Genomic DNA, 26,311 nt, shown 5'->3' on the forward strand with positions numbered 1-26,311 from the left:
TAGAAGGGGGTGACCATAGGGTCGGTCCTGTCAACGTAACTGCTGCCTATGATTTACAGTATTAACCTAAAGGCCCAATGTATAAAAGTTTATAAATAAAGCATATCCGAATGGTGTTGAACCACAATAGCCGATTTTCTTAATATGCCTATATATCATAATCAGACAGTAATATAATCAATACCCCATTGTCTATGTTGAGGTTAGAATTAACGCTGTTTGTGTGACGTAATACGTTATATTTGAGATATAATTAAGATTTAATTAAATGGATATGTGTCTACATACTGTATGTTTAGTAATGTAGGGCATATTTGATTGTCATTTGAATATGGAAGTGGTTGACAGCCGACCTGGTACAAATGTACAAAATGGTCATGTTAATTACAAAAACGTGTATTCCTTAGGTTGTAAAGCTGTCATATTTATACAAAAAAGTAGTACTTAAGAGAGGGGTTAGGCAAGGCAAGGAAAGCGGCCTTGGGTCCTTAATGGACGGCAGTTAGGATGCGGGATTACCTTAAATGTCATGCTGTATTTAGAACTTATTATTATACTTAGAAAGAACGTGGAACAATAAATAACTGACATTCGAACGGTTGTTGTTTAATAACTTAAAGACTTCCAACAGTTTAAGTGAACACTGAGAGTTCTGTGGCTGTTACGTCACATTTGTAAAAAGATCAAGGTCTTCAATAAACAGCAAAACTTGAGACAATACTTCCCGTTTGCGTAGGCCAATAGCATAGCTTAAAGCTGCACGCTCACAGATTGAACGTTTTGACAACTTTTTTTGTCTTGGAATGAGCCAATTTTTGCAAAAATTCAAGGAAACCAGTGATATAAGACTGCTGACAAAAATTGATTGCAGATTTAAAAAAAAGAAGGTTTTATGCATGTTTCCGTTAGTAACGGTTTAAGCCTTAAACACATTAATTTTCGAACGGAAATATGTAAATCTGCGATCTGATATTTTTTCAGCAATCTTTTATCATTGGTTTGCAGATGTTTACGCAAAAAATTGCTCTTTTCAAGACAAAAAATAAAAAAAGTTGTCAAATCGATAAATCTGTGAGAATGCTGCTTTAAATGACCAGAAAACGATGAAGAAGACTTTATGCATCTTTTGACATTCTGTTAAAAAAATCTTTGGGAGGGGGGAGGGAGGGGCGTGGTCAAAGAGTTGTGTCAAAACAACGCACCCTGCTCGATCGTATGATCGGGATTGGGTTTCCAAAATAGTATTATTGTTATCATATATAGATTCAATGCGTTTAATCAATACGGTGTTAAGCAGTTTCGAAAAACAACCAACTAAAGCAAAACCGCTATCATTTCAACATTTTTATGCAATGGTAGAGTTTTGTCTTTGATCATTTATCTGGATAACATAATTCAAAATACAGTCAAATACATCACACTCGCGAGCAGCTTATATATCTCAAATATAAATAAGATATTGATTTAATATACTATCACTTCAAGTTGAATGTCGGAATTTAATAATTTGATATAATTTTTCACCTCGTTAATGCTTTAAGTAGCGGATTATCCAACTTTCGATACACATTAAAAGACACGATTTCGCCCCATTGAAACACTCACCAATATAACTAATAAAATTTTCGGAATCGATTTAAACTCATCTTAACAAATATTCATCTAAGTACTTTATGTTTTTACTTAAAATACCTCACAAAAACATTATGTTTATTTTTCTTAAGATTTGCAATTTCCCGCACCTAGGTTCTATAACATAGGTTTTTTCTACGTATCAATTACGTATAAACCTTTATTCTTCAATAAACGAATACGATTATTCTTATTAACAATGAACCAGGTACAGATGCAATCTATATATCCAGCCAATCTGCATTTTTCATAAAATCATCATTGTAAATTCAAATATAGGTTCTTCTTCACAAGCACATTATTGGATAACAGAATCCGCTGCACTACGTACTGAATTTACAATAAAGTGACTCATTGGCCATGACCTACTACTTTGCATGTGGTATTTTAATACTGTCGGCCATATTCTTGTAGCTGATGTCAGCCATATTGGTAATTTCCCTTCCGTGTGAGTACGCATAATTTAAAATGATAAAACTTCCGTGATCATAATCAATATTTTTTTTATGATTAAAGATCATGTGTATATCTACCTTTAACCACCTTTCAAGGTTAAATTATACTTCAGTATAACCTCTTAGTAATTTGAACGATGACTCAATACGAAGCAAATCCAAATGTAAACAATAAATGTCTACGTGTTTTGTAGAGGTGATTAATGTAGTTATGGCAGTGAACCTTTTAAGCAGTATTAACATTTTCACATTTCCGACAGTAAAAAGGTGCACACTTATTTTAAGAACTATCGCCTGTCAAATCCTTGAAACAATCAGGGCGTTACCAATGGGTATATACACAAAGAAAGAGTTTGGCAATTGATTGGCAATATCATGCAAATGGAACACCAAATAATATACCCTACACTAGTGACATAAATTATTCTTCACTCCAGATTTTAAAATCTAAAACTGCTTGAAACTGTCCAAAGTTTACTGCTATGAACATCATAATGATTTTATTTCAAGAAACATTTGCATATTTGAACCCTGGAAGGAAAATGTGGAGTCATGATTTTAGGTGATGGTTGGGGGGGGGGGGGGGGGGGGGTGAAACGCGTGTTTACACAAGGTTGCGACACTCAAATGCAATAATAGAGATTAGATTATTTGCAAGAGTGCATTTGGAGACACGTTTGTCAAATTCAAAATTATTTCCACATTCAAATACAATACACCTTAGTTGTTTGATACAATATTTTGGATAGCAGTTAAGCAATAATATTTTACATGTTTTAATAATCTAAATAAATTTAAGTACAGACATTGTTTGATTTTTTCTGCTTTGACTTTTTTTGGATAGCAAAATAAAACCACTATTTGTATGAAAACCGTCATTCCAAACATACTTATATGCTGACTAGAAACATTTTGGGTTAGTGGAAGTTTTTTTGTAATATATATGTTAAACGATAATAATATAAAACAATCGGTAATGACACGGCCATTTGTTTTAGAATTTATTTGTCGATTTATGCACTAAAACATAGGTAAGAGTATTATATATATCGTTTATGTGTGCTTTCAAATAAGATCATACTAGTTTAAGGTCTATTGTTCATGTGCGTCTTTATACTAGGTTATAGAAGGTTTCGTTCAAATGTGCCCTTATACAAGATCATAATATGTTTACGGCTGTTCTTTAATTGTGCAATTATAAAAGGTCAGGTTTAAATATCTTGTTTATGTGTGCATTTATACAAGGTCAGAGTAGGATTAAAGCCCTTGTTTATGTGTGCATTTATACAAGGCCAGAGTAGGATTAAAACTCTTGTTTATGTGTGCATTTATACAAGGCCAGAGTAGAATTAAAGCTCTTGTTTATGTGTGCATTTTATACCAGGCCAATGTACGATTAAAGCTCTTGTTTATGTGTGCATTTATACAATGTCAGGGTTGGATTAAAGCTCCTTTTTTGTGTGCATTTATACAAGGTGCATTTATACAAGGTCAGAGTAGGTTTAAAGCTCTTGTTTATGTGTGCATTTATACAAGGTAAGAGTAGGATTAAAGCTCTTGTTTATGTGTGCCTTTATACAAGGTCAGAGTAGGTTTAAAGCTCTTGTTTATGTGTGCATTTATACAAGGTCAGAGTAGGTTTAAAGTCTTGTTTATATGTGCATTTATACAAGGTCAGAGTAGGTTTAAAGCTTTTGTTTATGTGCGCATCTATACAAGGTCAGAGTAGTTTTACAGCTCTTCATTTCAACGTAATTTTCTTTTGTTTTGGTATTCTAAGTATATTAAAAAGGGGGTTAATGAGTAAAAGATTACATTACAAAATATATAGGGAGTACTAGGTAAGTGCTGTAGATTGTTTATCTGGCAAGGGGACGAATTTATCGGGGGAGCGTACGTTTGTTCCTTTGTTTGTAATAAAACACACCATAAATTACCTTTAAATTAACACGCACATTTAAAAAAAAACAGAACCGTTTTTCCAATGACATCGGCACTGTTCCAATGCAGTGTTCAAATGTGCCAAAAATAGTTCTCAAAGCTGGTTCAAGTTTATTCAATACATTAATTGTCAATGTAATTGCATTTTATAAACTCAATACCAATACAAAACAGAAAAGCTTTCATAAGTGCATAAAAGTGGACAAGTCACAGACAAGTATCTTCTCAGGAAACAATTCTTTCGCAAGTCACAGGTCATTGTTCAAGATCACGAGTGTGTTAACGAACAACTGCCACATGTTAAATGGATTTAATCTGGGAGTAGATCCTCGGTTTAATTCATATTAATATAAGAAAAAGTGTTGGTGTTCAGAACTGCACCGGCAAAGCTATAATTTATATCTGTTTAAGTGAGATGTTGTCATTCAACACAGATATGGTATTAACTGTCGTTTAATGTTGCACATTTTCAGCATTGGTGGGTTGGGTAAGTGTACATGTAAATTTTCTGGCCGATTTTTGTTGCCAGTGTCATTATCGTGCAGTGTGATGGAACTATATGGGCGAGTGATTGTTGAGGTCGGTGTTTGGCAGACTATTGATAAGACTTTGGAGCATTGTTTGTGCTTTTCCCATCACAATTCAGAAGAGAAAAGAAGTCAATTTTCGCGGTCACATGACCAACTGACTGTAGATAAAGATCACGTGGTCAACTATCCTTATTAGCTAAAATTTACACAGCACCTTGTTATTGGACCGATTTGTATGCAAGTGACAGGATAAATACATGTAGATGGACTCGAAACATATATCACTTAAAAGTTATCCAGACGACCGGTTGGACAAATATTGGACACTAGATAGTTGGAATCTATGCAGTTATGAATTGGCCTCTTTATGGAGGATCCATAGGGCATACATTGGAATAAATACAGTTATGACTCCTACGCTTTAAAAAAATGGACATACATTGGACTTTATACAGTTATGAACTTACGCGCTTTACAAAACGACATATTGGACATGCGTTGGAATGTATACAGTTTTGATTTGGACGCTTTACAAAAATCAAAGTGCTGAAAGCGCTGCAAGACTGTCGGTGATATAACTGACGCAAGCAAACACTACCGCAAAGTTCTTTCAAATGAAACGTGATCAAATGATTTTATACAAATGATGAACACTCTTTAAGGAAGATGAAGAAGGATAAATGTGATTATAATAAGTAATCATAGTAAAAATTTCTGTAGTTTTAAAAGTTAAAAAAAAAGTTGGTCAAAGTCAAGGGCATCCTAGGACAACATTGATCAATTTGAACAAACATTCACAATCAGTTGTGCTGAGATGGATGCACGAACACACAAAAAGATTTTCAAACCTTTCCAGATTTATGTTTACCAAACCTGTGAACCCTGGGTGTGGCCAGTAATGACACCAGGTGCATAACTTAAACATTAACAACCAATTTTGTTAAGATGAATGTGCAAACTACAGAACTTGAAGCTAAAAAATGGCCTTGGGGCTTTCAACAAGAACAAGGCAGAGTAATTCACAAAATCAACTGCAGAAGCAAAAAGCAAATTGTCTCTCAAAATCCTAGACTTGCAAATTGTCTCCCTTAACTCTAGACTTGAATTTACATGTACATGTAAACTTGGCTAAAAATAGAATTCGCTCATGCAGACCTGGCTAAAAATAGAAAGCATTTCTTTAAAACTTTCATGTCCCATAATCTAGGCATTTATGGACGGATCTGGCTGGTTTTCGAAAGGTACCGAGCTCTAATGGATATCTATATACTGTACAAGTTTCATCGAGATACAATCAAAACTGAAGACTGTATCGTGTTCACAAGCAATTGTTTACAGACGCACGAATGCACGACCGCACGGATGCACATACTACGTACACATTACCATCGCATAAGCTCTTCTGGCCTTTGGCCAGTAGAGCTAAAAACAATATCTTTAAAATATGTTTCTAGTTTGTTTTTATTATAAAAGTGTTAATAAATCTGCATGGAGCTGAAGAAAAAAAACTAATGTCTTAAATTTTAAACCTGCAGCATTAATTAGCGCCATGCTGTCAAGAATGTCTGGACAATTGAATGAAAAATGCATGGACCGAAATGACAGCTGGTTTTTCATTAACAAAAGATGCCTTAGAGGCAGTTTTAAGATTATGCTATTCAAAGTATGAGGGTAGTTGGTAAAGTTTTCAATCATATTCAGATGATGGCTGATATTTGCTGATAAACATGAATCCTCTTAGCAGCAGGGAATAAGTAAATGACATAGTTTTAATGACCAATATTGGGGTTGTGACCTTGACCTCCGAATTCAAAGGGGTCATCTGCTGGTCACCCCAAACCTAAATTTCAAGTTTGAAGGCCATGGATGCAGACTTTGTCGAGTTGTCACACAAGCAAGCTTTTTGCGTTCAATGTCTCTGTGACAAATAAATAGGGCTCACCTACTGGTCAGGCCAAACCCCAAAGTCAAGTTGTTGAAGGGCCATGGGTGCAGGCTTTGTCCAGTCATTATTAGTACAACCTTTAAGCATTCAAGGTCACTGTGACCTTATCTTTTGACCCAATGACCCCTTAAATCAATAGGATCATCTAATAGTCAGGCTAAGCCTCCATGTTGAGTTTCAGGGCCATAGGTGCAGGCATTGTCAACTTATCAGTCAGACATTCTTTGACACCTTCCTGTTCAAGGTCACAGTGACCTTTGACCATATTACCCCTAAAATCAAAAGTCGTCATCTACTGGTTAAACCAAACTTTCATGTCAAGTTTAGGTCTAGGAATTGTAGTTATCAACCAGGAAAAGCTTTGGTCTACTGTCAGACAGACGGACATAGCAGCCAACATGTGCAAAGCAATATACTCCTCTTCTTTAAAGGGGGCATAATAAATTGAAATTTATTAAATATTTTTGTTTATCATGTTAATTAACTAACACTACATACAACATGTTCCATTTTGATATTTTCGAATGCTCATTTATACATGTACATGGGTTTTGATCTGACTATGAACATGAAACTTCATAATGATGTTCCCTCCTATCAATTCTAAATTTAAATAACCATGAGGAAAAAAAACATGTTTTCACTGCACCATGAATAAATATGTCAAACAAAATAAATGTCAAGTTATTCAAGATTAATTTAACACTGTTCTTTTGATGATTTCCGTGCATTCCTGACTGCAGGTTTTTCCCATTTTTCCACACAGTTATTACATATTGGTCAGATCTTGAGTTGGGTCTTCATTGCTGGACACTATCTCTTTATTTCCACAGAAAACACACTGGTGCAAGTTTCACTGCAACAACTGCAAAAAAAGTTATATTATATTCTAACTGAACTCTGCATCAATATTCAATTATATTTTATTGGATTTAGGAAATGTCTTTGTTTTAAAGGGTTCATATAAATTAATGCATTTTTTTTCTCAATTTAATCCATTATCATGCTGGACTCTTTGACATTGATGGTTAAAACAAAGAAGGCATATGATTTGTGTACAGATTAAACATTATTAATTATAAATATGTTCTTTAATAAATAGACAAGTGGCAACAATTTCCCCAGTTAAAAAGTTTACATTTGCATATCTGCAGATTAATCAATTGCATTTCTTTTGCTTTGGTCATTTAAGTCAAATGAGTTAGACATGATAACGCATTAAAATAAAAAATATATTTTTGGGCATCAAATTATAGTGTGTGCCTTCAATCTAGAAATAAATTTCTTCTCAACATATGCTTAATTATAATTTTTTTTATATAAACCAAGATTTTGATTATGACATACCTGCATAGTTAGTGGTCTCCATAACTGCTCAGAAATGCTCCCTATGACAAACTAAGTGCTGGTGTATGGCTGGGGAATAGTGCTGCTCCAACCAATAGCGCAACTCTTCCTACAGGTGGACCAGCTCCTCAATATGGTTTCTGTCATGGCAATGATAACAGTATGTAACATGCCCTTTTCTATTTTCCAGAGAATGAATCCTCCAATCTAAATTACAAATTTAAGAACAAATTTATACATATGCAAGTGTAATGTTGTTAAAAACAAACCATTTAGGTGCAACAAAACTATAAGATTTTAGGTGAGAATTGAGCCAAATCAAAACATTTAGTCATTTAAAGCTGCACTCTGACAGATTCACTGTTTTTACAACTTTTGTATTTTTTGTCTTGGAATGACCTATTTTTTGCGTAAATATCTGCAAACCAGTGATATAAGACTACTGACAAAATATTACATTGCAGACCTCCATATTTCAGGTCAAAATCTAAGGTTTTATGGCTTAAAGCGTTACTAACGATTTAAGAAAAATGCATAAAACATTTTGAACTTTAATATACCTATTCACATCCATTTTTTGCCAACTCTGTTTCAACTGAACTTCCTAAATGAATGAGAAGTTTCAAAAAATAATTACAATATCTCAGCAAATACCTGCATTTATGTGTTTCTTGTGCAATCTGTCAGCTTTGGTAGGCTCATGTTTCATTTTGTCCATCTCAATACTAATAATCTTCTAGTCTGATGTATTGCCATCCGATTTTTAAGTCAGGTCAGGCAGCCATTTCAGCTTTGTTCCAGTTGATTGTATCAGATGATGTTAACAATACTAGCCTTGTATCCAGGCACTTCTCAATCTGAAAGTTTACAAAAGAACATGGCCTGTAATATTTAATAAAAAAATTATAATCGTCAACCCCTGGATGATGGGTTCTAAAGTAAACCTGTGAGAAAAGATGCTACTGGTATGGTGCTTGAACCCACGACCATGTGAACACTTGCATGGAGATCTGTCAAACTGAGCTAACCGGGTAACTGATTTTTAGGCAGTTCTCAGCTTGGCTCTACAATTAACAGGTGCATTATACATTATAAAGAAAATAAATCAAACACTTGAAGCACTAGTCCAAATAATAGTAACTTGACTGATCTTTTTACAAATTTTGAAATGGCATATCCTTTACATACATTTTTTGTTGTACCAAAAGTGGGTAGCTATTCCGATTGGGATTCCGGTCAGATAATTATCTAAAATATGAGTTATGTACACAAAAAATAAAATGCGACGAATTATTATGAGTTTGATGAGTGTTTTCCTTCATTTCATACTGTCAAAACATAATGATATAAACTGTTATACATGAAGAGCACCTGCAAGGCTGCGGTACATAGATTTACAACAATCGGAGACTTTTGGCCATGGTCAAGTTGTTAAAATTATATATACAAAAGGTGACTTGTCTATCTCGAAGTTAACCTGAGATGATCCAGTTGCTATGCTAGGTAAAATGGTTGCGTTAAAATGCATTAAATGCTTGTTTTGTGAAAAAAATATTTGCACTTACATGGTTATAACTAAAATACGAATATAAACCTTTAATATCTAGTTCAAACATATAATACTTATCAAACTACGATTTCAATATCTTTCACCCCCCCCCCCACACCTGTTTTGCACAAACCCGATTAGACGTAAGGGATTGTAAGAATCCCATATAACACGTCTATTTTTTTAGACTATTGAAGCACATATGTTCTTTTTTGATGGTTGAGATGTTTCAGGTTAAACAACAATTAAAAATGCAAAATAATTTTAATGAATAATCAACTCTGAATTGAAAGTAACATAAAGATGTTGTAATGAAGGATTTGCCATATTTATATAATTTGTAAATATATGTATATTTTTTTTTTTTAAATCGTAAAAAGAGTCCGTCAATGTACAAATATTTAGAGATGTGGATCAGCTAGATGTACCTTCTAGGCCAAATAATTGTACGTTGACAGATTTTTTTAACGATTTTTGACACAACAAATCCTTCACGTACAAATTGTTTTGTACGACAAGTGGGTAGTTATTGCGATCGGGATTCCGGAGTTAAAGCATATTGCGTCTATAACATTTCATAAAAACAAGAAATATTACCAGATAATGTTATTTTATATAAATTCTGTAACAAAAGAGTAATATCCAGCAAATAATTATGAGTTTGATGGTTTTTTCTCCATTTCATTCTGTCAAAACATAACAATACATACATGAAGGGCACCTGCAAGGCTGCAGTTCACAATTTTACAACAATCGGAACATTTCGGCCATCAATTGTAACAACTCCGCCATCTTCTGTACGCTTCGAGATAGTCAATTCCTGTTGGATACTGGCCTAGGTGTTCCCATCGTTCGGCCATGGCCGAGTTGTTACTGGTCAATTTCATAACTGTATCAAATGATTGTATTATCTCGAAGCTTGTCGGAGTTGGCCGAGTTATTACGATTGGGTCAAGTTGTTCCGCTTAGCATAATTGTTGTCTGTGTCAGTCAACTTTCCTTTCAATGGAAAGGTAAAAACTGTGTTTTAATGCATTAAATGCTTTTTTTTGCAAAATAGCTTTGCACTTCCATGGTAAAATATGAATATAAACCTTAATTATCTATTTCAACCATAAAATACTTCATTTAATACAATTTCAATATTTTCCAAACACTCCCGCTTTTTGCACAATCCCGTTTAGACGTAAGGGATTGGAAGAATCCCGTATAACACGTCTATTATTTCAGACTAATGTACATGTACCTTCGTGTCCGAAATCGATCACTTCCTGGCAGCTCATTTCTGGATTGTCTCCATCTACATTTAACATTTTTAGACGCATACATTGATGCCATTTTTTTTTGATTGATGTTGAAGCAATAACACTAAATACAGGTCGGTTATTTTGTAAAGGAACGTGTTCGAAGTAAGATTCAATTTCATTTCCGCATAATCGCCGCCATATTGTGTATGACTTTAAAAACTACACCCTATAGTACAGAATAACAATAGGCATAACGTTGAAACACTGTGATAGTTATAATCCAAATAACTTACTCAAACAAATACAATAGTTCGATTGCTGCTGAAAATAAATCATTTGAAACATAAAAGCTATTTAACAAAATATTACATGATATGAACTCTTTAACCGCGTATGATTTATTTCTTAATAGCTTTCATTCATAAAATATGTTCTTTGCCTGCAACGCGTTCAGTAGAGATGTTTGCGGCGAACGTTTGCTGTTTGGTTTCCCGCTTAACGTGTATGCGCTGCGTTGCAACAGAGATACAAAACAAAACGTTTGCGAGCGTTTTGTAAACGCTCGCCTTACTGAACGCTCTGCTGGTCAGTCTTGAATGCCGGGATATGTGTGACGTCACACGGGGTGCAAACATGTGTTAGCTTACTATTGGTTGTAGGGTAAAATGACTTCGTATGTAAATGCTATACTTTCATTATTTTTCATTACTTTGTTCAATAAAACTCACCAAATTGCAAGTACAACTATACTAAGAGTAACACGCAATGTTTGTCATAAAAAAGGCAATAACGCATTAAATACACATAAGCAAGTACTTGACGCCCCGCATTCACGTATGTAGTTCTGTTGCTACGCAGGTGGTGTGTATTAATATATTCATGTTCAATATGTCGTGTCAGGCGACTAGTCGCGTTTCTGAAATACCGCTCTCTAAAGACTGTCGGCTTGCAGCCGACAGTCTAAAAACCATAGGACATAGATTTGATTTGATACAGTTATGAAATTGACCAGTTGGGACATTTTTGCTTTATTTCTTTAGTTTTGTTTGTAATAAATTTATAATTATATGAGCCAGTGCATTTATTCACAGTTATTAAACAGCAGTCGTATTAGTCATTCAAACACAATAATCTACAAAATTTGGGGTAAATGGAGATATTTGAGGGGTAAAATACACCATTTTAAGTACGTATAGTTTGCTATGCAGTTCTGTTAACAAAAATAACTGTATATGCATCTAAAATGATGATATTTGTGTCTAATGCTTCTATGTTAAAGTTTGTTCTGTACAGTTGTACATTGTTCTGTACTTTCTGGCCATCAGCTTAATTAAGTGCAGTAGTTGGATCTAAAATGGTTATGCAAGTCTTTAAAGGCTGACCAGTGTACATACGACAAACCCGGAGTGGAACGGGCACATTTCAGCTGCATCAAACTTTGATAAGAAATGTTATTTAAGCATGTAGCCAATATGTTCCTTTGTAATAACATTTAAAATAGCTTGTTTGTCTTGGATATGAAGCATTTTTAGCTTTACTAATCTTAAGAATATTGAGAGCTTCAATGTAAACTACTCACCCTAGCGTCGGAAACAAGGTTTGGCATGTAAGTCATTATCTCAGCAAAAGAACAACATATATGGCATTGAAACTTTAGATACCTGTTCCAACTACTCAACCTACTAAATATTAAAATGAAGTAAGATAACTTTAATATTTTGCATATGCAAATTATGACCGTTCATTATTCAGAAAATCTGGTTAAGGTTTTACATGTAGGACACGTACGTAAAACATCACAACAACTACTTAATGTATTATATTGAGACATTAAACAACAGTAATCAACAATTCAATCTACTTAATTAATCGCGTTAGATAACTATTTTTGCATATAATGTAAATAATTGCCGTTTCTTATTCGCGTTAAACATTCTGGTCAATATTTGCCGTGTCACCGCAATTGAGTTAATATCTTAGCAACAACTTGATGTATTGCATCGTAACCGTATACAATATTACTCAGCCACCCATCCTACATTTATAACCAAGTTAGATAACTCTAGTTTGCATATAATGAAAATAATGGCCCTTTATTATTTGTCTTAAATTCTGGATAAGGCTTTGCATGTAGCCACATCTAGGTCGATATCTCAGCAAATTCGTCATGTACTGCATTTAATTTTAACCTGGTCCCCAACTATCCAACTTACTAAGATAAGATAATTACATAACTCTTTATTGCATAGTTTACAACCTAGAGCTCTTTATTATTCGACTTAGACATTCAGGTTAAGGTTAACCCACCTTACTGAGTACATTTTTACATTGTCAGTGGCCATTGATTTAAATCCAGGCATGCATGTGTTGCTTTTAATATTTTTAATGTTATTTTTTGTATAAAAGTCAACTTTCCCAATTATAAATTGGCCTTCCAATTGATATAAAGATTTTCCAGCTTTTTCAAAAATGGCAAAAATTGGCACCAAGCGATTATGGGAGAATGTAGATTATATTTTTTAAAAAAGATATAGACTTTATTTTTTAAAATATTTTACAATAACAGTATGTAAAATGAAAAACAAGAAGAGCCGATGGTTCATTTATAGATTTTATCTATCTAGTTGTATTTTTATGATAATCTTCAAGCACTTGTTTTATTTATTTAGGCTTAATTATTTCGTTTGATTTAACATTAATATTGGAACTTCTAAATTTAAATCACGAGCGGCGTCACGTTCGTTCGTCGGTCTTTTTCGTTTTTGAAATGTCCATATCTTTGTTATTCATGTTAAGATTTTGTAATTACTGGACAGAAGTGACGACTAATGCATGAAAACGCGTCGCAAGCAATAATCGTATTCCTACCTTTGAGGTCAAGGTCACAGCAAACTTCTCAACTTTGTATGTTTTGCTATATAAGCTTTACTGACAATTATTTGTGTCCGGTCCATATCTTTTTCATTCACCGTCGATTTTTCGAATAATTTGGCAGAAGTGACCACCATAGTATTGAGACGTGTAGCCCGTTAGACCAGTGTCCCTTTCTTCTAGGTCAAGGTTACAGCAACCTACTGGAAATATGTATGTTTTGCTATACAAGCCTTTCTGATGATACTTCATGTCTAGTCAATATATCGGCCACTCCTGGTTTGACTTTAAAATACATTGTCAGACGTTACCAGCAATGCATGAGGATGTGTCGCGCATAAGTGTGGGCCTACATTCAAGGTCGTGGTTACAGCAACCCACTGACAGTTTTGCTTTACAATCCTTAATAATGTGAGTTTGTGTCTGTTCCATGTCCTGTTTGAATTTCGAGATAATATGGCATACGTTACATTCGCCTTTTGTCATTCAAGTCACGGTTACAACAACCTTCTAAACTAAGTATGTTTTCTTATTTAAGCCTTTCTTATGATAGTTCGTGTCCGGTCCATATCTTTGTCATACAAGCCAAACCATAACCATGATTTTAAATAAAAAAATATAAAGGGTAATCAAGAAGTTACCACCAGTACCAATATTTTCCAACCGTCCTCTTGTGTCTTAATCAATATTGGCAATATTGTCTACCTCAGTGAAGCATGTTCAATTTAATTGCTTTAATTGTTCTATCCAGTTAGTATTTTGGCATGCGGGGAGTGTTAATTACATGTTGTGATGTATAGAAAAATAAAATGCCTTAAGCATTGCATGCATGCAATGCCTTTATTTGTGGTCTTTATAACTGAGGTTTCTTGTCGAGTTTGAATTATGCTCTGCACTTTGCCAAAATGAGTATAACTGTTATTTGCCGCCATAAATCCATAAAAAGGAAACCCGACCGAGAACGAGTATTTCTCTTATTGTTCGTGTAGATCAACATTGTAACGTTCGGTAAGTCAAGTAAAATGCGTATTTAATTGTGTGTTTAGTCATTTTTACTAAAGGAGACAAAGCATATTCAAGCAACTACACAAACGCAAAAGTGAGCTGACATAATCTCGGAGGTCTTATTTCCTTGAAATTGTATAAATTCAGCGAATTAATCAACATTACACGTGCGCTTGGTGTAAACAAAGGTGTGTTTAAGGACGGGGGTTATTAAAGGGTAGAAGGGCAGGCTAAAATTGGACCGTATCTAACTCTCCATACTTGAATGAAGTTTATCAACCGGGATAAACCACTGTTTGCAAGAACATGACATTTTATTTCAACATCGTTTACGAGTGCAGCGTAATCTGTCATCACATTGGATATCTAGGATTTACAAAGATTCGTGATTCTGCATGTATGATTAATTTAGTTTTGCGCATAAAGTGGAATGTCTCGATCATGATTTCATGAACATGCACAGGGGAATAATCATTTTCAGATTTATCAGAAACCGCCGGTTTAATGTTCAATAAAAATCAGCAAATTGCAACTGCCTTGCTGCTTTGTTTTAGGATCGTGGACAACCAACTTTAACACTAAATGCGCGTCCTCGTTATTTGGCATATGTACACAACGTATTGATAGTGATCTTAGAAACAAATGTCTTACTAAGCTAGAAGAAGTTTGTTTAAACTTATTTTTTCTTGACCATTACGAAAAGAAATATACATGAATATCTCGTTGATTAATATAGATTCAAAGGAATAAGAAATTTGCTACTGAGCTATTGCAATTAGATTACTTGAGAAATTAACTGTGCTTTAGTTCAAAGTTTGAGTATTTGTTTTATCTAAAGTATTCTACACCTACCCAATTTAATGACATCTTACCATTTTGTCACCCCAACAGTAAGTTTGTGACATTTAAACCCGTGTCTTGTGTAGATATATGAACATTCGTGGATTTTAAAATGTTCGGTATTGACAATGGGGGTGACATTTGCCGAAACTTGCATAATTAATTGTAAAATCGGGTCATCTAATGACATTGTTAAAATTTGTATAATTTTATATTTGAATACGGGCCAAACAGAAGCTTCAAGGTGATGTGTAAAAATGTGCAGATTTTTAATAATAATCACATATTTACTCAAATACACAATTTTGCTGTGAGGGTAGTTATTTGGAAGACATCTAAAGTATTAAATTTTAGAAAAATAACTTTTTTCCTTGGAAATGATAACACATGTACGTGAAGGTGTTTCATAAATGGGGTTACTTTTTGAAATGGGTTGATTAAACAGTTTTTAGCTATACTGGCCGAAAGAGCTTATGCGATGGCCTGGTGTCCGTTGTCCGTCCGTGCGTCTGTTAGCAATTGCTTGTAAACGTGAAAGAGCTTCTAGTTCTCCATCAAACTTATGCAGCTGTTAGATATGCATAGGAGTTCGTTCGAACACCATCCAGATCCGATGACTTCATAAAGGCCATTCAAATTTGCTATTGTCGTAAAGTCACAAACTATTGTCGAAGAGAGACAACCTGATTTTAGAGTAGTTGTTTTTTGTAACTCTACATTGCCTTTGTTACAGAGGTGAACATTATGTTTAAGACGGTCGTTTATTCTTAGCTCTAATGGCCAAAGGCCAGGAGAACATATGAGATTGAACAGTGTTTGTCTTTCGTGCGTCCATCTGTACACAATTGCCTGTGAACATTTGTACAAATTCTGTCTCTGGGGTCAAAACTGGCCACAGCCCGGGGTTCACAAGTTTCCTATAGACGTACATAGGCCCTTGATATTTTAGCTGTAGCATCATGTAGTGGTTCTCTACCAAGATTGTTCAAATTATGCTCCGGGGGTCAAAACTGGCCCTGCCTCGAAGGTCACAAGTTTAATAGAGACATATTAAAGAAAAACTCAAAATCTGAAGCTACATCGCTCAGACCTTTGATATATGTTATGTAGCATCATAGAATGTACCTCTACCAAGTTCAAAGCAGTCCCCTGGTGTCAAAGCTGGCCTCACCCCTTTGACCTACTTTCTTATTGTTGAAGCTACACCACTGAATTTTGAACCATGTGCTCTGTTTTGAAAACAAATATCATTTATGTCCTTTGGTGACATTAATTGTGACACTTTTACATTCATTTTAATATTTGAAGCTACTGCAATGACATTTGAAAAGTTTTGAAAAACAATATCAATAATGCCATTAACAGGTTACCTTTTGACCTACTTTCTTAGACTCGAAGCTACAGAAACAAACTATGTTTTCATATTTGAGAACAGATTAAAAAGCTAAGGTATTTGGTGTAAGCATTTTCTAATGGTCTTCTACCCTGATTGTTTCAGTTATGCCCCTGGGATAAATATTGGTCCCATCCCGAGGGTTACATGTGCTACACAGGGACATAAAGGAAAACAAACTTAGATTTGTTTTGTCTGAAACCGGAAAGCTTTTGTCTATAAAATATGATGTGTAACATGTCTAGTGGTAACAAATGTTTGAAACTTTCACTCAAGTGAGCGATTTAGAGCCATCATGAACCGGTGTTATTGTATTTCTTTCAAATATATACAGCAGTTCGATATCAATCAAAATTCGGTCCCTTTTGAAAACCAGGGTGAATCACTATACCCTTAAGTATACAACTTGTACAGAAAGTGTATTATTGTACTGTTTGCCTCCCTTTGACTTTTGAAACATATAGTGAACGTTGAAACGTTGGCTTGGTATATTGCCTGTTTCTTGTATGTACATGCTTTGGATATGAAATACTGTCACTGACACATATTAAAAAAAGTTTACCCAACTTATCTGCTTAAGAAGAGCCATGTATGTAAAGCATACACACATGGGCCTCTTGTTTTGCTTACAACATGCGCAAAAATGTCATATTTGCCGCGAAAATATAATTGTGGATAAAATCAACAAGTTCATTTATAAACATTGCCTCTTGAATCAAACTAATTTACGTCCTGCCCCCTGATGACCGTAAACACCTATACATTGCATCCCGATGTCCTTGCTGTAATAAGATTTGCGTAATTGAAGAATTTAATGTTTGGAAATTTCACATGGTTGCGGCCATAACTGTATTTCCTTAACCTTGGTATTCCAAAGTATTAGCTCTAAACAAATGTAGTTTTATGCTTACTTAACAATTCAATAGTCCGTCTCATAAAAGGGCCTAATTATGCAAAATATTCAAATACTTAAAACTGTCCGAAATACAACGATTTACACAAAAGACTTGTATTCGAAGTTTAATTTTCATTGTTATATTTACTTGAACAAGGACGTAAATGTTAGCCAAAATAGCTAAATAATGATCCTGTAAAAGGGACACAGAAATACACACATCATTATCATTCAACTATGCTAACAATAAATGTTTTCGATAAATGAAAACAACTGTAACTTGACCTTGCAAACTACTAAAGAAGATTCAAACTAAGAAACGGATACACGACAAAGAACTTATCCTTTTGGTAAAAAAGAACTTATCCAATTGTTAAAAGAAAAGTGAGATCCGTAATTCAAAACATGTCTATTGTCTAGGTTGAAGGCTTGCCACACATTTTACTTTTATTTTACTTAAGCATCAAAACGAATTTTATTTCGTTTTACGAAACATCTGAAGAGTTTTGCAATGACTTATAAAGGCATTTTAAACCTTGTATAACATCTAGCACAACAATGTTGTCAGACTATTTTCAATAATGTTTGGACAACATTCCAACAACGTTTTGAATACCTTGCAATAACGTTGAGTAAATTGTTGTGTATGGTTTTCATTATTTTGTTTTAAAGTAGTTAAATGATCCGCAAATACAAAAAAAGGTTTTCATACAAACACATACACAACCAACCTAACCGTAAAATATATACGACTTTAACATAACAAGTGCAACAGGAAATGAACATACACATTTTTTTGTCAAAAATATACCCCCAAATCGTTCAAACTAGTTTCAATCCGGTTCGGATTACTAATATACAATTACATTAATCCATTAAACAATTTTATTCATTATGCTTAATGTAAGCTTTGTTTGCATCATCAGAATACACCTTTAATTTATCATATTTAATCGAACGACTTCGGATACCATATATAACCTTTAAGACGAATTATTGATATAACATCGGATATTTATGGAAGTCAGCGCGCAAATGACTATGGACACCAAGTAGACATCTCTGTTGATAAGACGCAAGTTGAGGACACTCACTGTAGTTATAAAGCTAGGTGTTTCACCATAAATGCAATTATGTTTAAACTTTCGACTACTACACTTGTTTCTGTAGTTTTTCATAAGAATATTTGACGAAACCCGTATGTTTCTTCATTATTGAATTTTTTATTTTTTATCAAAAAATCTCCAGAGCCAACCCGGAGCTTATTCAACCACATTTGTTTTGTATCAGCCTTAATCCACCAAGAAGTTTCCAAAGACTGGCTTTATTTAATTCTACTTTGTAATCAGTAAACATTCTGTTACTCGTGTCATCATATGGCACCAATAAATTGGCTTATGAAGCCAATACAGTGTCGCAAACGTCACATTTTGGCTAAATTGTAGACTATTTAGTGTCAAACAAATCCTAAATCAGTCATATCCAGTTTAAGTGAGTTCTAGCAAATCCGATTGTACCTCCAATGTTATTCTTTTAGTATCAAACATACATCTGAAGGGCTCTGCAACACCCGACCATGTACCAGGAGAAATGTGCAGCTGTATTTAAGCAGACTCAGTACAAAAAATGTACAATTTGGCAATCAAAAAGCCCATTAAGAGACAAAAACATGCATGAGCTGCGCCAATTAAGCCAACCACATGTTGGCAACCATAAAACCAATTTAGTTCCAAACAAACTCATGTTGAAATCTTATTTCGACTTTTCAGGGCCGAAACGACCACATCAAAAGGCCCATTTTAAGCAAAAAACATTTACAACTTTTATTTTAGACTACTCAGTGCCGAATAGACCTCCCACATGCAGCCATATAGTCGGTTTAGACCCAAACCCATGTGCAACTCTAGTAGAGACTACCCTTTAACAAACATCATCACAGTTTGGCATCAAACAATCGTATTTAGACTACTCAATGTCAGAACACATGTTGTAATGTTATATTATGAAACAGCTTATTGAGTTGTATCTCGAGATAGTAATATCCTTAATATATTAATAAACACTGGATATCACATAAAGTACGGAATACTCTTTAAAATTAGTGCATATATGCTTGTTAATACCCGAGACTATCAAATTGTATCGTTATCTTCCGCTATTACGAATTACGTTATCATGCTTTGATCTAACACAGTCAAATGCGTGATGGATGAAGTAAAATAATCATATATGAAATTACTCCATGTTTCTTATCAACCAATAGATTCATAATGATACATTTATCATATGTCTGCATCCGCGTACACCCAGCTGAACATGATTTTCTGATTATTAACATAAGTATACGCAGCACGCCCCTAGGCAATATTTTCCTCGGTCGCCGTTTCGTCATCCGCACTCCCCTCTTAATATAATGGTCAATCATAACAACTTGACCGTATCGGACAAGCTTCGGGATACACCTCGTAAAAAGGCTTCAAATTATACAAGAATATGATCGGTTAACTGCCGGCGGTTAACTCAGTTATCATTAGGCTGTGTAGACGCATTCGATAACGTACACAATGTACTGAAATTAATGATAATGATTCGTGTCTGAATTATGACGGTTAAACACACACAGAACACGTCATATATATGGGCCTCGCCATGATGGACTTTTTGTAAGACCCGTATTATTTCTGAGGTAATATTTGTTGGATAGTGACCAAGGAGATGCGATGGTATACTCGCATTTAAGCAGCAAGCATTCGCATTTCCCGCCCATCAGCAACGCTCGCATCCGCCTATTGTTCTTTCAATCTTGTTCCAGGCGTACCACGAACACTTTCGATCTCAATGTTAATGATTATCGTGTGATATATGCACGCGCAGGTTTGTGGGACGCTATATTGAATTATTTACGGGTTACCTGTAGACGGCACAACAGATGTGTTATGAATATGTTCGAAAGGTATGAATATAATGTCTTTACATTAGAACGTAACTTAATTCATAAAATATCTCGAATACTTTGACATATTAACAATTGCTCTTGTATTACGTGTATTGAATACTTAAGTAAACTTAATCATATTTGGATGTTGCCAATAATATCGTTTATCTCTGATTTTGAAAATTTCGTTATGTTAAACCAGGATGAGGACTCATGTGACTTCACCGGGATTCTCACATGGGTCACCACGGATCAAAACCGATGTAAACATACAAGTTAATAACGTTAATGTCTGAACAACTTTTTTGACAGACAATATATGAAAGATATATGCTATTTTTCTGCTTCTACTCGTGTGAAATATTTTAGATTTGCTCGTATTTTAACGATGCAATCCTTTGCCAAAATTTCAATTTGACGGAATATTGTAGAACGATGCAACGCTGTGTGTTCCGTGATTCTTTTTTTTTGAAAGCATTTCTTAGTAATGAGTACAGTTTAAGAAGTCAGACATGCGTTAAAAAGTTAGATTTGTTCATGACTTCCATAAAGCGAATTGTTTGTAAATTGTCTTTTAGTTTTAGCAATGAATATCGAAATTTACAAGAAATGCTGTTGTTAACCGAAATTGTATATATGCTGATGTTAACATGAATCTTTCTAAGCTAAATAAAGCAAACTATATCTAATCGGTATGCTTTACAGATATATCGTAACATGATTATTTTATTTTAGGTTATATTTTGAATTACTCTCTCAACTTTTACAATAATCCATACAACATAAAACTATCCTTGATCTGTTTTTCATGCAATGAATTTATATCCATTTGATCGATTTTAAAATGTTAAATTTATGTTCGAGGTAGGCCGCCATGGGAAGACGTCCCCATTGCCCTTCTTTAGGTTTCACGAAATGTTAAGAAATGGTGGATACATTCAATTGATGAAGTAATAAATACAATAAAACTGAGGGCAAAATACACTTCAGCCAAACCCGTTCAATGTACGTTCCCTAGTAAAAGGAAGTCAGCAGCCAAGAAACGATTACATTCAATAACAAGATCACCATTTAAGAAAGATAAAGTGACACTCGAATTTAAAATCAATACATACAGCTGTATAACAAGCATAAATGTTGAGTGATAAACCTTTAACTACTTACTAAATAATGCATTTCTTGCAAATATCAATTACTGATAACAAAATTGTATCTGTGTTTTAATAGATGAAAACGCACATATATAAATGACTGTTAGGTCCTAAAAGATTTACAGTAATCAACTATCGTCTCATACAATGTTTTCTGTACTTGTCTTTCAAATTAAACTTGGTATCCTACATAAGAACCATTGTTTTGATATTTATTCATCATTTTTGGTAACTTAAAATAATTGTATTACTTAAGGTTCATCTTATTTGGGAGTAAGAGTGCATAACCATATAACTAACCAAACTCCAGTAAAATATTGACCTTCGAAAAAGGTCAAAATATATTTATCGAGATATCAGGAAATAATAAGAAGCATTGACTCTACCCTCGTTGGATGATATTGATAGCTTTGGCGTCATAGAAATAATACAACCAACCGAATGTGGAATGACAAACCATTGAGTAGTGGCGATGATAAAGATTGCCCTACACTACATATGTCATAGACAGGAAATTGAGGATGAAATTCATGTTTTTATAAGATGTAGTTGTTTCGATGACCTACGATCAAGTTTTGTTAAAAAAGTATATAATTTATGTAAAATGCAGCATGTTGACATTTTCTCAACTAGTTAGTAGTAATAACAAACCAATTACTGTAAATTGATGTAAATTCTTGTTACAGGCAAATAAAAGAAGAAACTTCATAATTAATGATGTTGTTTAGTTTTTGATCGTTCAATCAATGTTATAACAATGCAGTCTATACAATGACTCGAGAAATATACACCATAGTATTATTTTCAACCAGTAAAAAGGCACGAATGCTAATGAAAGACTTGTTTATTAAATGTAAAATTTTCCACGACCTTTGGTTTCATTATTATTAGTTAATGAGTAAATGTTTGGTCATGATTTAACATCATATTTAAAAATAGATTATTACCCATTTAATTCAAGTAAAAAATACAATTTCTCCTGATTGTAATAAATTTTCTTTACAATCATTATTGTTATGTGATAATTTTTATTTATTTTATGTTTGTTATATATTCTTCTAATGTGTTTTGTACTTTATCTCAAATACATAGTAGCTCTATTTAAGTTGAAATAAGTAGAACAACTCAAATTTTGATAGATAATATAATGTATGATGTATTATGTTTAAATTATTATTGTAGATGTTTGTGTATATATTAAATTAATTGTCAACAGCAGCAAAATTGCTTGTTATTTAAAATGAGTTGAAATACGTCAAAGTTGCATTAACATATATAAAAAACGTTTCCCTTTCACTCCTAGTATGTTTAAATAAGTCAGTAAGTAAACTGTTACTACAACTTGTCCGGCAGTAATACTTCAAGCCTGTAAAGGCGATGCCTTAGTTCATATTATCCTTATTTGTAGGTGGTCTCTACATGCAATTTTAGGTTCTTCATTTTCACTTTGTTAAGAAAAGTCCAACTCTGATATATTAGTAAACATGTAAGTGTTTCTGATGCTGTTCAAGTATTTCTCGTTATATGCAGTGAGTCATACAGTATAGTATAGTGTAAAAGCTCTAATCTGTAGTTTGTTGTTTGCTTCCAGGAATACGAATGAGATCGGAATGCTGTCTTACCTGAGTTCAACTGATTTTACCTTGCTTTTGAGAGCAATTACACTGCAAGCTATCATCATAACTTTGGTGATACCCATAAGTGCAAACAACAGTTCACATGGTACCTTTTACTTTGCAAGCAAAACCTGTTCCCAGCACGGAGAACTGGCGTATAAATATATTGTGACAACTACTCTACTTACGGATTACAAAGTGAACGACTGTAGTCTCGCGAACAGTTTAGGACTTAACGATGGTGAATCATTGTGGATACATCTTCAAGCTGAATTGGGAAATTATATCACATACCACGGTTGTGCCAAATCATTACCCAAGGATTTCACTTTGAATTTAACAGCAAAACCTTCCTTGTTTCAATGTACTAAAGAGTGCTTGGCGCGTGGATCAATGAATTACGTAAGTTTCCATAATGCCCAATGTTATTGCATGGCTGATGACCATACGGTCTTGGATTGTTCGGGATCAGGTCATGCTGCCGTTTACCGCAAATTTCAGTCTGATGTAGAAGAAATAAAACACAGATGCATTGTTGCAAAACTGAATAACAGGCAGTTTGGATACACAAGCACTAAATGTTCTGATAAACATTCAGTAGTGTGTGTGGATCACAGTGCGCAGTCAAAGCTCCAACGTAACTGTACGAAGTATTACCATACATCTTCTGAGATCGGACGAGATTTTTGTGTTCCAATTGGAACACACATCAAAGATGAAATGAAGGAAAAATGTTCAAAGTACAATGGTAAATTGACCCCGCACATATATCAAGGTATTAGCCATCACCTGGATGACGGATTGTACTTTCAGGACAGTTTTCTAACGTTTGATCCACAAACTCCTGGAGAGTATTCCATGCCCGAAACTTTTCTAGCATGCTTGTCAATCACAAAGCAAGGTTGCACGCTGATACTGGAAACAGACAATTGTGACAAGGTGAATAGATATCTATGCAATGCGGACATACGCAACAAGCAGACGGGAGCAGCAACTCGCATGGTTTCCAATACATTGTATTGTATAATGCTTTGTTATTTGTATTTTGCCATATAGTATGGTTTATTGATTTAACACATTTAATCGGAGATTTGTTTTTGTAAAAGGAGTAGAACAGTGAGTCCAGTGATTTGTTTGGTTAAGAAATGTTTATAAGAACAAAATGAAATAGGACATAAATCAATTTTATGCAGTGGTGTAAAGTTTGCATATTGGATATTTTTAAATTTAACTCAACTTCTATAAAGTAAAAGATCGTAAAATATCGCAATGCATATGCTTATCTAAAATAAAAGAATGTAGTATGGACATGTGATATAATTGATGTTATACTTTATTTTATTCATTTTTATTTATGACACTAAGCGGAAGCACTTGGCGCCACATGTCATGCTGCAGATGATATCCACCAATTGTGTCTTGTGTATTTAGCGGAATTTAAAGAAATTACGTTGCCATATCTGCAGGCGGCGCTTCATTCCATACATACGAAAATATTTAAGCACACATTTAAATTGTTATTTTAGCTCAGTTTAAAATACGAAATTCAGAACAGCGTTAACACGGTGGCTTCTCAAAGATTTGCATATGGCATAAACCACATCTTTAACTATGAACACCTTTTCTGCAATGAAATGACTTCAGTAGTTAAGAAATTAATATATTTGAATACCTCTATTCAAATGCTGAAATTGGAGAAAGCCAGTAGAATTGCGAAGTTGGTGAAGTTGAAAAACAGAATAGTAAACAGCAAAAGGACAGACACTGGTGGTTCTAGTAGTGGAAGCCAGTGGAAAAGAATTAAATTAATATAGACAGACCATCAAACATTCAGTTTAGGGACTTCGTAATGTTTTGTAAATACTTTAATAGCCATATGTTTTACATATTTTATATAATAATACTATCCTTATTGTATAGATTAAAGCCATTCGGAGAACACTTTTTTGTTTTGTGTTTGGCAAAACACCCATGGCATGTTCCAACAAAACTACGCATCCATACTGATTGTCAGAGAAAGGAATTGGCCATGCAATAAGGTTGTAGAAAAATTAGCAAACGAAGTTAGTCTGGAAACTGCTCAAGTTGTAAATGATAATAACTCTCAATGATGTTCAACGAGCAGTGGAACATTATTGAAGAAAATGGCTAACACGTTGGGACCTATCTAGTGATGGTGCTGGTTCAATTTATTGAAGCCAAACGTAGCTTGACCGTATCACCTTAATTACTCTGACAAACAATTGTGAAACATAATTTTAAAGCTCTGTCTAGGGTTCAGTTACCACAAAGACTATAAATCAAAGCTAAATCTGAAACAAAGTGAAAACTGCTTTTATAGAGTCAGAGAAACGATTACTCACTATATGACTGACTTACAATAAAATGAAGGGGAAAAATGAATTGCAAAATGACTTGAGGAAAAGAGCAGCACTGCTTTCAATGGACTTAATGACGATCAATATCATGAAAACAAACCGATCAATAACTGGCTGGATATCATCACTGAAGAGCTTGAAATCTACATTCTGTCTTCACGACGAATCAGTCAGCCAGAGTTGTATCCTGTTTAAAAGCACTTTCCACTCACATATTACATTTGAGTAAATCTCTGTTTGAGGCGGATGCCTGAAAAAAGTATGTTATAAAGTTCATTTGTAAACATTACTGCCTAAATGGCTGGATACAAGTTATACAGATGATACTATGTTAAGAATCGACTGATTTATACGCATACAAATACTAATGTCTAGTGTAATATATGAAATAACTCGTGTATAACTGGTTGAAGGTAACCACTACGCTTTCGATACAGTAACGCAATCACTCGTAGATGTTATAATAATGAAAAACCAGTAGATCGGGAAAATCTAGAATGTACAGAAAGTGTTTTTAATCACAAACCGTTCGAGTTCTAAACTAAGAAGTAATCATTTCAATGGTGTGATACGTTATAGGC

General features: G+C 34.1%; 1 protein-coding gene and 1 long non-coding RNA gene across 3 annotated transcripts; one reads left to right on the forward strand and one right to left on the reverse strand.

Annotated features, from left to right (window-relative positions):
* The first annotated feature begins 1,993 nt into the window (after positions 1–1,993).
* LOC128238187 (uncharacterized) lies at positions 1,994–24,440 on the forward strand. 2 transcript variants are annotated; one of them, XM_052953810.1, is made up of 2 exons: positions 1,994–2,080; positions 23,328–24,440. In XM_052953810.1, exons 1-2 carry the CDS (start codon positions 2,010–2,012, stop codon positions 24,406–24,408), a joined length of 1,152 nt encoding a protein of 383 aa, XP_052809770.1. In that variant the 5' UTR covers positions 1,994–2,009; the 3' UTR covers positions 24,409–24,440. The 2 variants fall into 2 exon arrangements, with proteins under 2 accessions (XP_052809770.1, XP_052809771.1); XM_052953811.1 differs by lacking the exon at positions 1,994–2,080 and adding an exon at positions 20,477–20,603.
* Positions 7,101–8,888, reverse strand: LOC128238188 (uncharacterized). The gene is made up of 3 exons (XR_008261646.1): positions 8,505–8,888; positions 7,851–8,057; positions 7,101–7,368 (listed from the first exon to the last, which is right to left on the reverse strand). It is a non-coding gene; the product is annotated as an uncharacterized LOC128238188 (long non-coding RNA).
* Positions 24,441–26,311: the final 1,871 nt, after the last annotated feature.

This window comes from Mya arenaria, chromosome 6 (genome assembly GCF_026914265.1).
Source record: "Mya arenaria isolate MELC-2E11 chromosome 6, ASM2691426v1".
NCBI classification, from domain to species: domain Eukaryota; kingdom Metazoa; phylum Mollusca; class Bivalvia; order Myida; family Myidae; genus Mya; species Mya arenaria.

Coding starts and splice junctions, on each gene's coding strand:
- LOC128238187 (XM_052953810.1), top strand. CDS start 2,010: ATGTGGTATTTTAATACTGTCGGCCATATTCTTGTAGCTGATGTCAGC. Junction 2,081..23,327: donor ATTGGTAATTTCCCTTCCGT/GTGAGTACGCAT, acceptor GTTTGCTTCCAG/GAATACGAATGAGATCGGAA.